The sequence below is a fragment of the Schistocerca piceifrons genome, chromosome 2 (assembly GCF_021461385.2).
Source record: "Schistocerca piceifrons isolate TAMUIC-IGC-003096 chromosome 2, iqSchPice1.1, whole genome shotgun sequence".
Lineage (NCBI taxonomy): Eukaryota > Metazoa > Arthropoda > Insecta > Orthoptera > Acrididae > Schistocerca > Schistocerca piceifrons.
The window spans coordinates 735,147,051-735,165,098 of NC_060139.1; the positions used below are offsets into that span (position 1 = coordinate 735,147,051).

General features: G+C 41.9%; 1 protein-coding gene across 1 annotated transcript in view; it reads right to left on the minus strand.

The window, feature by feature from the left end:
* Positions 1-1,673: 1,673 nt before the first annotated feature.
* Positions 1,674-18,048, minus strand: part of LOC124777097 (protein takeout-like) — a 117,592-nt gene continuing 101,217 nt past the window's right edge. The window contains exon 6 of the mRNA XM_047252378.1: positions 1,674-3,958. Within this exon, the coding sequence (XP_047108334.1) occupies positions 3,795-3,958 (164 nt within the window). The 3' untranslated portion in view covers positions 1,674-3,794. The remainder of the gene's footprint in view (positions 3,959-18,048) is intronic.

Here is an 18,048-nt window from a genome sequence, read left to right on the forward strand (position 1 = left end):
TGTATCGATTGGTTTTCTTATCATCGGCATGTACGAGCCGCAAAACATCAGTTCCAGACCGTCCAGTGGCGCTATTTGTGTGACCACGCTAATCTCTGTGCCACGAAACGCGTACTGAAGTGAGGTACAGGTATGGAACTGTGGATTCTGCACCCAACAGCAAAAGAGAAGGGTCTTGACAGTATGGTCTCTCCCCAGTTGACGCTGCCAAATATTGTCTTGGCGAATGATTTGCTGCTCTGTGAACTTTGTTTTTGCTGTTACAGTAGGTGACAGTCGACAGCGACAGCCTGTCATCAACGTGTTGTTGGAAATGCCGGGTGGCTAGGGCCAGGGCCTCCCGTCGGGTAGACCGTTCGCCTGGTGCAGGTCTTTCGATTTGACGCCACTTCGGCGACCTGAGCGTCGACGGGGATGAAATGATGATGATTAGGACAACACAACACCCAGTCCCTGAGCGGAGAAAATCTCCGACCCAGCTGGGAATCGAACCCGGGCCCTTAGGATTGACAGTCTGTCACGCTGACCACTCAGCTACCGGGGCGGACAATGTGTTGTTGCCACGCTTGTTGACACTGGTGGCGTTGTCTTTCCCTGATACACACTTGTAGCCTAGTCCCGCTTCCGATCTCTAAGATGCAGTGGCCCCTACACCAACGATCTGACATCTGATGCACTAACATCAAGCGTTTCTTCTTGCTGATCTTGCCTATGTTGCCGACGACCAGTGGAGACAGTCTAACAGCAAAGTCATGTGACAGACTGGACTATCAAATTCTCCAGGCCCACAGAAGCACACCCTCTCCATCTCTGCACTTATCTCAGGTTCAGTCACTCGTGAGTGTATTAGTTCCAGCTACTCTGATAGTCTGACTTCATTGTAGAACTTCAGCTAATTTGTCTTTGTGTTTCGATTGGTACGCGCTGTATCGTCAAAACAAGTGATTTATTACTAACCATACGTCATAATATGTGATGTTATAGATGGCTAACGCCCCTTTAAAAAGATCCCGTCCTTTTGCACTGCATTGGTTTTATTGTCTCTGCAAATAAGTAAATTGTTTCTGTGGTGCTACTCCAGGTATCTCTAAGACCTGCAAGCGGGTAATAAGTCGGCTGAGTATCACAATATTTACATAACACCAACTACAAAGACAGCAAGTACCTCAAGGTTATGCAGTGAGAGGGACGCCATTGCAGACAAAGGAGGAGGAAGTAATTAGAGGTCTATTATGCTTCCTCTGGCAGTCTAACAGCAGGAGTCATTCTAAGGAATATGACAGAATTAAGATATTTGCCTTTAAAATGCTAAAAAACTCTAGCTTACCATGAGGTAAACATGCACTATAAAACAAACGAAATCCATTATATCCTGAGGAAATTATAAATTACTTTGCCGGAGAATATGAATTTAAAAACCGTTGCCAAGAGAATCGTCTCAAATGACTCAATAAACATTTCGTATTTTTTAAAATTATCTCTGATGCCATATTACAGGACATCCCGCATGTACTAGGTATACACGGGAACTCTTCACCTCGCTGGACACGTTCGGTCATCCAAACTCCTGATTATGTAAAACATCATCAGTGGTCAAAATCTAAAGGTAAAATCTTAATAGTCAATTTTTATTGAAAATTTACAGTACTCATTTATTTACATATGACATACTCGTGTATGACGTACAACTAGTAAATGAAAACATTATTACAACAGGAACAGTCATGTATGAATAATTCTTTTTCCTATGCTTTATCCGTTTACAGTTATTGCAAGTGTGAGAGGATAAAGAACGCTCTTTGGTACGTATTTTAGATTATCATTTACGGGACTTAGGGGCTATAGGCGTAAATGTGTGCATGGGTAATGTGGCGATGTGATAGTAATATTGAACCAATGATTTCAAACGCTTTAGCAAAATGCTCATTACGTATTTCCGCAAAAAGGTAAAACAGCTTTTTGTAACATTTTGCTTCAGAAATATACAATATTCAATGATTGATGTGGAAACGATTATCACCAAGCTTCTTCATGGTACAACTAATTGTAAGACTCTTCTCCTTGGTAGCGTGAATTCTCTGATTATTTCGTGGTAAAAATATTCCAGACCGAACGAAGAAATGTGGTATCACTTATCGTTCAAATGGGACGACGTTTGTGTAGGCATCTTTGCAAAGAAGATACCCACTGCATAGTTGCAGTATCTCACAGCATAGCTGGAAGCCATATTCAACACCTATAAACTTTACCAGTGGCTGGACGGTAATCTGCAGCGAACAGTCTTAAACAATCATGTGAATAAGTCTTCTGTAAATCAGTCAATACGAGATCCGTTCCAGATGTCGCAACCAAAGCGTAAAATTAAATCCACACAGGGTGTACTCTGATCAGCCAGAACACTATGACCACCGACGTACTACCTATATAGACCCGTTCAGGCTACAGCAGCTTCACCTCTAAGGAGCTACTGCTAGTCGATCATACGTATGGTGCATGTGGTATCAGTGAGCGTGCTGTCAGTGTGTAGAATGGAGAAGACGCGCCATCTATCTGAGTTTGAGCGAAGGCAGACTGTGAAGGCCCCTTAGGCTCGCAATAAGCATTTCGGAAACTGCACGACTTGTCAGGCTTCGAGGAATGCTGTGGTGAGTGTCTTCAACACGTAGCGAAACCAAGGTGAAACAGCTTCCAGACGTCATGGGGTTGGACGGCCACCCCTCACTATATATGTTGGACATCGTATGCTGGGCAGACTGGTAAAACAGGACAGGTGGCGGAACTAACACCAGACTTTAATGCTGGGCAGAGTAAAAGTATGTCTGAACACACAGTGCACAGAACACTCCTAACGATGGGTCTCCGCAGCCGACGACCCATGAATGTGCCAAAGTTACACCGCGACGTCGGCAACTACTACTGACATGGGCACGTGACCATCGGCACTGGACGATGGCGCAGTGGCAGAGTGTTGCATGGCCTGATGAATTCCATACCTTCTTCACAATTCTGATGGAACGGCGTGAATCCGTCGCCTTCCAGAGAAATAGCTCCTTGACACCTGTACTGCTGGACGGAGGCAAAGAGGCGGCGGCTCTTTTATGCTCTGGGCGTGGGCGTTCATGGGTCCAGTGGGGCACGTTCAAGGCACCATGACGGCCAGGGAGTATCGTACACCAGTTGCAGACAACGTACACCCCTTAAAGACGACCATGTTTCCCCACGGCAATGGCATTTTTCAGAAAGATAATGCGCCATGTCAGAAGGCCGGCAGTGTGATGGAGTGATTCGAGGACCACAGTTGTGGGTTCAAACAGATGTGCTGGCCCCCAACTCGCTAGATCTGAGATGTGACTGAACATGGCATCAGAGCTTATCGTCCCCCTCCCAGGAATTCACGGGAATTGGGTGACTTGTGTGTGCAGATGTGGTGCCAACTCTATCCAGCGATCTACCAAAGCCTCATTGCTTCCATGCCACCATGCGTTGCAGCTGTTATCCGTTGTAAAGGTATACATACCGGCTATTATGTAGGTTTTCATAATGTTCTGGCTGATCAGTGCAGTTGAGTTTTGCATATGAATTACAATGAAAAGACAAACAAGAATAAGAGATTAATAATTCTCGGCCTTTTTCAACCACGAGCGATGTTGCATGGCAAACGAACTAGAAAGAAAAGCAACTGTTCGTCACAAACTACCGCCTGCTGAAAAGTAAATGTTAAGTATGGCCATGGTGGTTGAATTGGCTAACGACGATTCGGGATTAAACGGCCGCATCGTCGGCGTCCACTGCAGCTATCGTCTCCCGCCAGAGGGCAGCCAGATGTCGAGCGGGATGTGGGTGAAGATCTGGTTGACGAGGACGATGAACACCTCGCTGAGAGCTTCGCCCAAGGGTTCCTCCAAATCCGCCAGCACCTCCTGCCCGTTCTTGTTGAGGAACGTGTTCAGCGTGTGCCCTGCAACAAGCCGGTGATGCGTAACTACGCGACCTCTAAGCCGGAGAGCAAGATTTTTTGCATATCTCTGTAAAACAGCATAGCGATAACGCAAATAAAAGAGTGTGAGAGACTTGTTCTCGGCGAGCACGTACTAAGTCATACGCGCATGAGGCTAAGTGGGCACATTTGTGGTGACTGTGCACCAAGACAAAACATAACCTAAAGAGAAGGTAGGGTAAGGTGACCTAAATATGATATTAAATCACAAATCTGTCTATTTTTAAAGAAAAAGAGTAACTGTTGATAAATAATTGTAAATGTTAGAGAATACAAGCTGTTTTAAAATGCACTGTGTCTAATTCTTTAAAGTTACTAAAGTAGACTAGAAAAAATAAGCGAAAGTGTATCATTTTTGAACTGAAATTCTTAAATATGATACGCCCTGTTCAAAATATGATTCTGGTGCAGTATTGTATTGTACACTGAAGATAGAATGTTAATGTCTTGTAAATGAAACTCAGAGTAGACAAAACGATACATATGAATAAGTACGATTTTTCTGTGGGGTATGTTTCTAAGACATTTATGGCTTAAAAGGTGTGTTGGAGTGAACTAAAGAAATTTATTTAGTCGTTTCTCCTATTTTTAACAGTATAAAGCCAACCAGTAAAGAGTAAGAAGTTTTTTCAATTATATTTAATATAGTGACACTAATGCAGAAATAAGAGATGCATGAAAGGGGAACACTGTCTTTTTTTCTTTTCAAGAACATCAACAGGACCGTTGAACACAAAGCAGATTACTCGTTTGATATTTCCCACCTCAGTAGAAATTTGAGAGTTTGGCAGTTTTCCTGTTACATCACTATTATTAATAGGACAAAAATATGTATGTGGTTCTGTTCTTTCAGACATGTCCAAAAGAACAGACACCATTTTGATCCACCAGCCATTATGAATTGAGATACAAAGGAATTACAGACATTGACTGCAAGTGGGAATTGACTGAAATTAATGGGTGATATTGAAATTTTGTGGCGGACGGGGTTTTGAACCCGGGTCTACTGCTTTATAGGCAGAAGCTCTGACCACTGAGCCATCTGTTTTTCTTTTTTTTTTTCATTTTGTTCGGTACTGTTCGTTGCGTTTGGCCTGGGCGGACATCAGATGACATTCGTTCAAGTTGATCGTTGATTCATTTACACAGTTTTTTTTTTAAATTTTATTACGGAGGGCAAGCAGCCACCTGACCGAACACGCTGAGCTACCGTGCCGGCAATTTGGAAATTTATGGTAAGCTCTGCCTGGGACCAAACTGCTGAGGTCATCGGTCCCTGGGTTTACATACTATGTAATCTAACTTAAACTAACTTACGCTAAGGACAACACACACATCCATATCCAAGGGAGGACTCGAACCTCCGACGGGAGAAGAGCCATCCGGACATAGTGGTCAGTGCAACTGCACGGACTACCCTGGCATGCCTGGCGTCAGGCCCAACTTCTCAACTTCTCCACACACTATCACACTACATACGTGTATAATTAAGGCGAGACGGCCAACGATCTCTTCAGTGCGGAAGCACACCTTGCTCGAACTCTCACGGGAATCGGCGAAATGCCGCGAGTAATGAGAATAGTGGACAAAAGACACTAAGTAGGCTGTTTAGGTTTTTATGTTGGTAACACCATGTAGCGCTCTGAATGAAAATCACTGGCTGTGCTGTGTGCAGTCTGGGGCATTGTTGGAATATTTCCTATTATAGTGTTGGGCAGTTGGCTGTTAAAAGCGCGTAGCGTTGCGCAGTTGGAGGTGAGCCGCCAGCAGTGGTGGATATGGGGAGAGAAATGGCGGAGTTTTGAGAGCGGATGATCTGGACGTGTGTCCATCTGAGACAGTAAATTTGTAAGACTGGATGTCATGAACTGATATATATATTATGACTTTTGAAAACTATTAAGGTAAATACATTGTTTGTTCTCTACCAAAATCTTTCATTTGCTAACTATGCCTATCAGTAGTTAGTGCCTTCAGTAGTTTGAATCTTTTATTAAGCTGGCAGTAGTGTCGTTCGCTGTATTGCAGTAGATAGAGTAACGAAGATTTTTGTGAGGTAAGTGATTTGTGAAAGGTATAGGTTAATGTTAGTCAGGGCCATTCTTTTGTAGGGATTATTGAAAGTCAGATTGCGTTGCGCTAAAAATATTGTGTGTCAGTTTAGTGTTGATCAGAATAGGTAAAGAGCGAAATGTCTGAGTACGTTCAGTTCTTCTCAGCTGTTTGAAAATCAAATAATGTAAGAGGTTTATCAGCACAGTAATTCATTAAGTTTTCTAAGGGGACGTTTCGTAACACTACGTTAGTAGTGTGTGGATAACTTGAGAATTTGGGTCTGACGGGAGGCGTGCTAAGGTAGTCTCTGCAGATGCAGTAACCATTTTGTCAGGATGGCTCAGTGGTCGGACCAAGAGACCTCGCCTCGAATCCCGATCTGACACAAATTTTCAACTTTCACCATCACTTTCGATCAATGCTCGCTAGCAGCCAATGGCTGTAATTCCTTTGTATTTTAATAAGAGAAATGTCATTTTCATTGTTAAAAATTATTTTGCTCTTGTCCACAGCATATAGGGCCATAACTTCTAGGTCATTTTCCAGTACTTTTTATATCATGCAGATGTATATGCAGCTGTATGAATTCCTATTTGCCCTCAAAATTTAGTCAAGATATAATCTCCTCCACGTGCATGTACTGTGTTAGTCATTACAATACCATCTGGTGTGGATTCTTCAAAGAAATCGACATTATCCAGGTTGCTGTCAGACAGATGCCGGAATCAGAATCAGTCTCCTCAGTTTCCTTTCTTTTTGCGTACTTGCCACAGCTTTGATCACAGGCATAACTTTCTGGGTATCCTGCTTCTGGCCTCTGGAGGATTTCTTTTTCTCCAATGAGTTTACTGCAGGAATTGCGGTACCCAGTGGTTGTTGTCGCTGGCGTAGGAAGGGCAGCAATCCTTGGTACACTGCTGTGTACCTAGTGGCTAGGCAGTAACTATATCACACACTGTGCAACATAATTACAGTATCAATTTTTCAAACCCCGTGATTGCCTCCCATTATGACGAAATTTCGCTCAAAGGTGCCAACAACATACCTCTGACATAGTGCAAAGTGTGGCGCCCTGCAGTGACACTGGCGGGCCCGGTGACGCTTCAGGCATTCGAAAAAGGGCCACACCTCAAAGGTTCGTGCGAACTGCAAGGTGGGTTAACAAAGTCACATTGACATCAGATTTCACCAAAATTCTCCTCAATGCCACTGTGAGCGTCTCACATGATGGTAAGGCCGTCGTAACCCCTCTTATCTAAATTTCGTCCCTTCTTTTGACGTCTCTGCGATGGAGGTCAGAACAGCGACACCAAGCGTCGAAATCACGATTTTGTTGTGGGGGACCATGGAACACATTTGAGACACACCGCCGCTAATCGACACTAAAATTGCCCAGCTGGTGGCATAAAGGGCGTCAATGAAATCACTTCTTTCCCTGGGGCGTTGATTTCCACACACTTCGCGGTCGAAAACGACAGTTCGCACTGCGATGAACAAAAGGAAGATGGTCTGGATAACCTCTGGCACTGCTGACAGCTTCGGCAGTGTTGTCCAAGGACGTTATGGGGGTGCATCCACACTTCCCTTCCCCCCCTCCCTCCCCCCTCCCCCCCGCCCGTAGCGTGATCACATGAGAGTGCAACATTTATATGTGCAGGGGTAAAACAGCAAATGCTCCTGTTCTGTAAGATCCCACAGATCGGCAACAATCTAGGTGCCACACACACAACTTCGTTGAGCACGTTAGAAATGTACCTGTGAGGAATTTCGACACCAATTCAGCCTGACGACAGCTCTAGACCCGCAATGATAGCTAAGCCCGCCAAATAAGTGTCTAAGTGGTTGACTAACTCTTAGGCGCTGGACCAGGCTGAATTCGTGTCGAAGTTTATGAATATACGTTTCTAACATGCTCAACGAATGTGCGTTGGTCACACCAAAGATATTGGCAAACTGCGGAGTTGGAGGAGGGGGGGGGGGGGGCGTAATTCTTAGAGAGACCCTTTGCCTTTTTATTCAAGCACATGTTAATGCTGCACTATCGCGTGATTGCTCCACAGGAGGGGGGGGGGGGGGGAAGAGGAAGGTTGATAAAGTATAAGTACCTTTTGATCTTCGAATTATGTTCAGATTTCATCGAATGGCTTTGAATGGTCACCAGTGGTTCCATCCTGTACAAGAGAGCAAAAACTGCGGTCACGCTGCGCTACAGAGGTGTGCGATCACGTTCAATGGAGATGCAGCGCCGCAATGTCATTAGAAAACGTTTGAAAGGTCCGAGGGTATAAGTAGTGTCCAAGGTTGTCAAGAACATCTTCCTGTTGCTCATTGCACAGCGAACTGTCGTTTTCGACAGCGAAATGTGTGGGAATCAACGACCCAAGGAAGGGGTGATTTCATTGACGCCTTTCATGCACCTCCTGAGGTCTTTCCGTGTCGATTCCGAGCGGCGATGCATCTGAAATGTTTTCCTCGACCACCCATAAGAAAACCGCGTGATTTCAACACTGGCTGCCACGGTTGTGACTTCCATTGCAGACAAGTTAAAAGAAGGGGTGAAATGCGGGTAAGAGGTGCTGTGATGATCTGATCGTGTGACAGAATTGTGGTGAATTTTGGTGCCAATGTGACTTCATTAACCAGGCTTACAGTTCACGGCTTGAACCGTGGCCTTTCTACATCTACATGTACATCTACATGGATACTTTGCTAATCACATTTAAGCGCCCGGCAGAGGGTTCATCGAACCACCTTCACAATTCTCTATTATTCCAATATCGTATAGCGCGTAAAAAACGAACACCTATATATTTCCGTACGAGCTCTGATTTCCCTTAATTTTTCATGGTGCTCGTTTCTCCCTATGAAGGTCAGTGTCAACTAAATATTTTCGCATTCAGAGGAGAAAGCTGATGATAGGACTTTCGTGAGAAGATTCCTCCGCAACGAAAAACGCCTTTGTTTTAATGATATCCATCTCAAATCCCGTATCATTTCAGTGACACTCTCTCCTCTATTTCGCCATAATAAAAAACGTGCTGCCCTTCTTTGAACGTTTTCGATGCATTCCCTCAATCCTATCTGGTAAGGATCCCACACCGTGCAGCAGTATTCTTAAAGATGACGGAGAACCGTAGTGTAGGCAGTTTACTTAGTAGATCTGTTACATTTTCTAAGTGTCCTGCCAATAAAACGCAGTCTGGTTAGCCTTCTCCCCAACGTTTTCTGTGTCTTCCTTCCATTTCAAGTTGTTCGTAATTGTAATTCCAAGATATGTAGTTGATTTTATGGCCTTTAGATTTGACTGATTTCTCGTGTAAACTAAGTTTAACGGACTCCTTTTAGCACTCATGTGGATGACCTCAACTTTTCGTTATTTAAGGTCAATTGCCAGTTTTCGCGTCATACAGAAATCTTTTTCTAAATCGTTTTGCAATTTGTTTTTATCTTTTGATGACTTTACTAGTCGATAATCGACAACGTCATCTGAAAGCAGCCTAAGACGGCTGCTCAGATTGTCTCCCAAATGTTTATATAGATAAGCAACAGCAAAGGGTCTATAAAACTACCTTGGGGAACACCAGAAATCACTTGTGTTTTAACCTATGACATTTCGTCATTTACTACGAACTGTGACCTCTCTGACAGGAAATCACGAATCCAGTCATATAACTGAGGCACATAAGCACGCAATTTCACTACAAGCCGCTTGTGTGCTACAGTGTCAAAAGCCTTCCGGAAATCCAGAAATACGGAATCAATTCAACATCCCTTGTCAATAGCACTCAACACTTTGTGTGGGTAAAAAGCTAGTTTGTGTTTCACAAGAACGATATTTTCTAAACCCGTGTTGACTGTGGGTCAATAGACCGTTTTCTTCGAGATAATTCATAATGTTCGAACACAATGTATGTTCCAAAATTCTGCTGCATATCGACGTTAATGATATGGGCCTGTAATATAGTGGATTACTCCTACTATCTTTCTTGAACATCGATGTGACCTGTGCAGCTTTCCACTCTTTGGGTACGCATTTTTCGTCGAGCGAACGGTTGTACATGATTGTTAAGTATGGAGTTATTGTATCGGCATACTCTGAAAGCAACCTAACTGGTATACAGTCTGGACCAGAAGACTTGCTTTGATTAAGTGATGTGAGTTGCTTCGCTACTCCGAAGGTACCTGCTTCTACGTTACTCATGTTTGCAGCTGTTCTTGATTCGAATTCTGGAATATTTACTTCGTCTTCTTTTGTGAAGGCATTTTGGAAGGGTGTGTTCAGTAACTCTGCTTTGGAAGCATTGCTATCGCGCAGAGAAGGCATTGACTGTATCTTGCTGCTAGCATTCTTCACATACGACCAGAATCTCGTTGGATTTTGTGCCATTTTTCCGCATGAGACTGACACTGTGATGTTTGAAACGTCGCCGAACACGAGAGTGACATCGTAGGGTGGCCATTACAGAGGACGGTTATAAGCAACTTTGAAACAAATTTCGAACTTATATGTTAAAATGGGAGCCAACTGCAGGTTTTAGAAAAGTGATCCTTTAATTCCGATGCGCAGAGTATTTTAGAATGGAGCGTATCATATTTAAGCATTATATTTCTTAATAATTGCTTAGTAATTATCTTCATATAACAAACGTGACAGTTATGAATAATTCGGCAGATAGAGCACGGTTTTCTGTTTCTGTAAACAACATCTGGGTAAATGTGACAAATGTTCTAGAACTGTGTGTAGATTTATTTTCGGTCTGAAAATGCTTTTTGTCATAATTACTTTCTTATCTCCAGAGTACAATTTCTAATGGAAAAATAAATTATGACTAACTATTCCTAAACAGTGGCAGCATAAATAACAGTAGGAACATTCGTGATAGGTATGTCACTCTTATGAATATACTGTTTGTACCATTTTATGGGAGTTTTGGCTTTATTAGTTTTAAGACACCTTATCCTAGTTCGTTGGGAATTAATAATTGTGTTGTCCTATATCACAGCTATATATTTCCTATGTGTCAGCTGAAGAAACTCTGTCAATTTATTCCTGCCGCAAGGTACAACTTTGTCTTTGCTAATTAAAAACCATCGACAATATTGTTGCACTTTCTTTGGTACTGACAAGGAGTATATACACGAAGAGCACCGAACGCTGGAACATCACGACGGATGTGGGGCGCTACAATCAAAACAATGTCTCTACTTAGTTTTGTTACCACCGAGTGTTACTATTGTCAATGTTGTTCACCGCAGATGAAAAAAAGGAGTGGAAGAACAACTTAAAGTCGCGAAGGTTAACCTCTTAGCACTGCCACAGTTTCATTATCTCGTTTGCTACCTGCTACAGATGATGGAAAACAAGCCAGACAGTCAAGGAATGATTGGTCTGTCGCGGACGATGTCGTTGGGGACAAAACACATTCTACAACTGCCCATGGATGATACAGGAAATCGGTCGTGTCCTTTTTAAAGGAATCTTACCACTATTTTCCGGAAGATATCACGTGAAACCAGGGAAAAATCTATATCTGGATTGTCGAAGGTAATTTGTTTTGATGCGGCTCTCTATGCTACTCTGACCTGTGCAAGCCTCTTCATCTCCAAATAACTAGTGCAAGCACACTACTGCAATCGACATCCTTCTGACTCTGCCTACTGTATTCATCTCTTGGTCTCCAATTTCTAACCCTCACACTTACCTCTGGTACTAAAGTTTGGTTTTCTGTTAACCGATCATTTTTTTTAGTCAAGATCTACCAAAAATCTCTTTTATACTCATTTCTGTTCAGTACCTCCTTATTAGTTACACGATCTACCCTACAAACCTTCAGAATTCTTCTGTCGCACCACATTTTAAAAGCTTCTATTTTCTATTGTCTGTTTATCGTCCATTTTCCACTTCCATACATTGCTACAATCCATACAACTGCCTTCAGAAAAGACTTAAATATTCAGAAACTCTTTTCTTGCTATTGCCCAAATAGCACAACTCATGTACTACTTTAAGTGTCTCGTTTTCTGCCTAATTCCCTCATCGTCATCTAATTTAGTTCTATTACATTCCATTATCGTTTTTCTTTTCTAGATATTCATCTTATCATATCTCCTTCTTTCAAGACGCCGACCATTCCGGTCAACTGCACTCACAAGTCCTTTGCTGTCTCTGACAGAATTACAGTATCTTCAGCAAACCACAAAGGTTTTATTTCTTCTCCCTAAACCTTAACTCCTACTCCAAATTTTTTCTTTGGTTTCCATCACTGCTTGGTCAATGTACTATCCAGCTACACTATTGATGACAAACAGCTGCAGACAGCGTCAGTCGTAAAATATTTAGGCGTAACTATCCAGTGCGACCTTAAGTGGAATGACCATATAAAACACATAGACTCAGATTCCACGTATCTCTGTCAGATAGGACTGACAGAGGAAATAGACAAGATCCAAAGCAGAGCGGCATGTTTCGTCACGGGATCGTTTAGCTGGCGACAGAGCGTTACGGAGATACTAAACAAACCCCACTGGCAGACGTTACAAGAGAGTCGTTGTGCATCACGGAGAGATTACTATTAAAATTTCAGAACACCACTTTTCAGGAGGAGTCGGACAACATATTACTTCTCCCCAATACACCTCGCGTATTGAGCAGAGGAAAAAATTCGGGAATTAGAGCGAATACAAAGGCTTACCGACAACCATTCTTCCCACGCACTATTCGCGAGTGGAACAGGAAAGCGGTATCGAAAGTACCCTCCGACATACACCATTAGGTGGCTTGCGGAGTATGATGTAGATGTAAAGATTGAATAACATCGGGGATAGGCTACAACCCTGTCTCACTCCCTTCTCAACCACAGCTTTCCTTTCAAGCCCCTCGAATCTTGTAACTGACTTCTGGTTTCTGTACAAGTTGTAAATAACCTTTCACTCCGTTTGTTTTACCCTGCTACCTTCGGAATTTCAAAGACAGCATTGCAGTCAAAATTGCCAAAAAATATCTCTATGTCTACATATTTTATAAACGTAGGTTAGCCTTTCCTCAACCTATTTCCTAATATAAGCATTGCCTAATCTCTCCGGATTCCCAACTGATGTTCCCCGAGGTCGGCTTCTACCAGTTTTTCCGTTCTTCAGTAAAGAATTTGTGTTAGTATCTTGCAACCATGACTTATTAAACTGAAATTTTGGTAATATACATACCTGTCAGCATATGCTTTCTTTGGAATTGGAATTATTACATTCTTCTTGAAATCTGAGGTTATTCCGCTTGTCTCCTACATTTTGCACGCCAGCTGGAAGGGTTTTGACACGGATAGCTCTATCACGCGTATCGGTAGTTCTAAGGGAATGGTGTCTACTTCCGAGGCATTGTTTCGGCTTAGACTTTTCAGTGCTCTGTCAAATTTTTCACGCAGCGTGTATCATCCATTTCATCTTCGTATATGTCCTCTTCTTTCTATAATTCTGTCCTCAAGTACATCTCATTTATATAGACGCTCTACATACTCTTTCACCTTTCAGTTTTCCCTTCTTTGCCTTGAACTGGTTTTCCATGTGACCTCTTGACATTCATACAGGTTTTCTGCAAAAAGCTCTTTCGTTCTCCTTTAGACGATATCTACCTTTCCTGTAGTGAAATATGCTTCCAAATCCTTAGGTTTGCCATCCAGCAGTTCCTGATTAGACATTCTGCACTTCCTGTCAGTATCATTTTTAGACGTTTTTCTTCCCTTTCATGAGTTAGGTTCAATACGATATCCTAGGATTTGTACTAGACCTTGTTTATTTACCTGTTTGATCCTCCGCTGTTTTGATTGTTTCATCTCTCAATTGGTGGGTATCAACTTCATTAATTACTAACGGAGAAAGTAGGAATATACGGCAAGAGCTCGTAAAACAAGAAGTAAGGCACTATTCGATAAGTCTTTATTGAATAATGGTACCTGCGTGTGTGTGAATTCCTAAGGGACCAAAATGCTTAGGTCGTTGGTCCCTAGACTTACACACTACTTAAATTAAAACTTAAATTAACTTATGCTAAAAACTACACGCACACCCCTGCCCGCGGGAGGACTCGAACCTCCGGCAGGATGGGCCGAATATTGGCACCTGGGTAGTCTCCTGTTCCATAAGTAGTCTGACTTTGATGCTTCAGAGCAGAAGTGGAGTAATTTAATGAAAGTAACAACTGCGGTGTTTAATGATTTGTGTATCACAGCGCTGTAAGAACTGAGCAAAACGATAATAATGTTATTAACTCTACGAGTGAAATGAACATAGTTCCATACAAATGAAGATGGAAGAATGTATTTCGACAAATGCATAATACACTGCAGTAAGCAATAATGGATTGGACATTAAACATTCTTCTCACTGGTCAGATGCGGCATGCCACAATTTAAGGTGAATGAGTGTTCATGTGGCAACAAGTTATAAAAAATGTTTGTTTCTTCGCCCTGAAACGAATTACTGCCAATACATTTACTTACAGACGGCCACCATGGTCGAATGGAGCCGGCGTGGTAGCTCAGCGTCACTGGTCAGATGGCTGGCCACCCTTTGTAATGAGAAACTAAGTGAAGTTCCTCATCACTGCGTTTAAGAGATGTGGTGCGCCATCCGCACAGAACAGTTCACTAGAGCTGCACTTTACCAAAACTACGGTACACTACATAAATGAGGTAGTAAATAGTAGGATTACCCGTAGTATTGGTACAACGGGGTTGGGGAGGAAACGTAAATGAATGTTTAAGAGAGAAAATGGAAGCCGATGACTTCTCTTTGTTTTTTGTTGGTTTGGTTGTTTGTTTGCACATAATTAGAATCGCACAACATTTGGTGTTAGTCCATGTGTATTATGTTTCCTTGCAGAATATAAATTGCATTTTATAAGTCATAAAAACTGGGGGAAGTGGCAACAAAACGACAATTCACGTTGTTGTGTAGAATATATGAGTCTGGCGATATACCATCTGACTTTCGGAAAAGCATCATCCACACAATTCCGAAGACGGCAAGAGCTGACAAGTGCGAGAATTATCGCACAATCAGCTTAACAGCTGCTTACAAGAATAATATACAGAAGAATGGAAAAGAAAATTGAGAATGCGCTAGGTGACGATCAGTTTGGCTTTAGGAAAAGTAAAGGGACGAGAGAGGCAATTCTGACGTTACGGCTAATAATGGAAGCAAGGCTAAAGAAAAATCAAGACACTTTCATAGGATTTGTCGACCTGGAAAAAGCGTTCGAATATAAAATGGTGCAAGCTGTTCGAGATTCTGAAAAAAGCAGGGGTAAGCTATAGGGAGAGACGGGTCATATACAATATGTACAACAACCAAGAGGGAATAATAAGAGTGGACGATCAAGAACGAAGTGATCGTATTAAGAAGGGTGTAAGACAAGGCTGTAGCCTTTCGCCTCTACTCTTCAATCTGTACATCGAGGAAGCAATGATGGAAATAAAAGAAAGGTTCAGGAGTGGAATTAAAATACAAGGTGAAAGGATATCAACGATACGATTCGCTGATGACATTGCTATCCTGAGTGAAAATGAAGAAGAATTAAATGATCTGCTGAACGGAATGAACAGTCTAATGAGTACACAGTATGGTTTGAGAGTAAATCGGAGAAAGACGAAGGTAATGAGAAGTAGTAGAAATGAGAACAGCGAGAAACTTAACATCAGGATTGATGGTCACGAAGTCAAAGAAGTTAAGGAATTCTGCTATCTAGGCAGTAAAATAACCAATGACGGACGGATCAAGGAGGACGTCAAAAGCAGACTCGCTATGGCAAAAAAGGCGTTTCTGGCCAAGAGAAGTCTACTAATATCAAATACCGACCTTAATTTGAGGAAGAAATTTCTGAGGATGTACATCTGGAGTACAGCATTGTATGGTAGTGAAACATGGACTGTGGAAAACCGGAACAGAAGAGAATCGAAGCATTTGAGATGTGGTGCTATAGACGAATGTTTAAAATTAAGTGGACTGATAAGGTAAGGAATGAGGAGGTTCTATGCAGAATCGGAGAGGAAAGGAATATGTAGAAAACACTGATAAGGAGAAGGGACAGGATGATAGGACATCTGCTAAGACATGAGGGAATGACTTCCATGGTACTAGAGGGAGCTGTAGAGGGCAAAAACTGTAGAGGAAGACAGAGATTGGAATACGTCAAGCAAATAATTGAGGACGTAGGTTGCAAGTGCTACTCTGAGATGAAGAGATTAGCACAGGAACGGAATTCGTGGCTGGCCGCATCAAACTAGTCAGTAGACTGATGACAAAAAAAAAAAAAAAAAAAAAAAAAAAAAAAAAAAAAAAAAAAAAAAAAAAAAAAAAAAAAAGACACTAGATGATTGCGTAACTGCTGTGGTTTTATGATGTAAATAAAGCAATTACGTTTGATGGAAGGAGAGTTTCATTGCACAAATACAGCTGTTGTTGTTATTTTGTAGTCCATAGAATTTTCTTCATCGTGATCAGTTGCAAGAGTTTCCTGTTATTACTGATAAAAGCGAAAGATGCTTACGAATAACAGAAACATGTTTTACGACATTTCGATGAAGTTTTGTGGCAATGTTGGTGCATATTTGTTCAGCGTTCTTTTTTATCTTTTTGTTGAGAAAATAGCGTTTTCTAGCGCTATCTGGTAAATCTGTATTGTTTTCTTTATTTTTACCACAACATCCCACTGTTTCACGTTAAAAATCAACAATTTTCGAATAAAATCTCAATTAAATATTGACAGTCTCAGTTTTGCTATAAATAGTTTGTTCTCAAGTAAATGAGCGGAGGACAACCATGCAGCACAAAAATTTCCATAGATTACCGTGTCCCTTATATATCCTCACACAGTTTGTAAACGGTTCGTCACTTTCGACATTTAGGGGACTTTCGTAAGACACTGATCGCATTCGTGAATAAAGCTAACGTTATAAGAAAACGCCCGATAGGTATTCAACACACCTAACATACAGATAACATGAGTACGTCGATAACTGACCAAAGCTGCTAGGAAAACTATCGAAGTAGCATCAGAGAAATTATCATTCACTTTTTTCTCTCTCACATGTTTGTGTTTCATGTAGAATCAGTCAGTTCTCATTTCATATGACTGTTCTTTACAAGCACAGACAGGTGGACAGATGAAGTCCACGGGATACCAATTCGATTCAGAGTATGCGAAAGAACTTGCCCCCCTTCTAAAGTGCGCGTCATTTATGTTGGCGGCCGAGTTTAGGTTCGTTCTGCGCATCTGACGTCACAAAACACAGTCAGCCAATGAACAGAGAACGACGTTGCCACATCTCGACTGCAGTGCAGAGCATGGACGAGTGTCTTCAGTTTTAGAAAAGTTCAGTCATAAATAAAGTAATAGAACAAAAGCAATGTCTTGATAGCCGACATTCTTTTATAGAAAGTTTGGAAAAAGCATTCTTTATACCAATTGCTTCATATTCTATTAACTAATTAAACCAAACAAGCAATAAGACTCCTAATTCAGGCGATAGCAAGGAAAGGTGTTTGTATCACTCTCACAAACCGCTTTTTCGCAATAAAGAACAGCGGTAATTGTTTATTTCATATTGTACTTCGACGAAGCGTGAATAATTCATAGCCATACCAACAGTGTTTGTCAGTATTGTGTGTGACGTGTTATAGTCCTCATGGCGTTATGTAGTCAGACGAGGTGCGTTAGCGTAACGATTAAGGTGTTGGGCTGCTACGCGAAAGGTTTGAGCTCAAACCCTTATGATGCTTAATATTTTATTATTTAAAAACAATATCGAAGTGCCTTACTTCACGAATTATATTCGTTTGAATGCAATTTTTTGAAATTTCTAGTGCTTTGTCTCTTCATTAACCCTTTCGCTGCTGCAGACATGTGCTCCCCGCATTCCGCGCTGTGCGCGATTTTGTCATCACTGTACTGCTCGCCTGTGCAGACACATGGTGTCTGCTTTGACACACTTATCATTCGATTT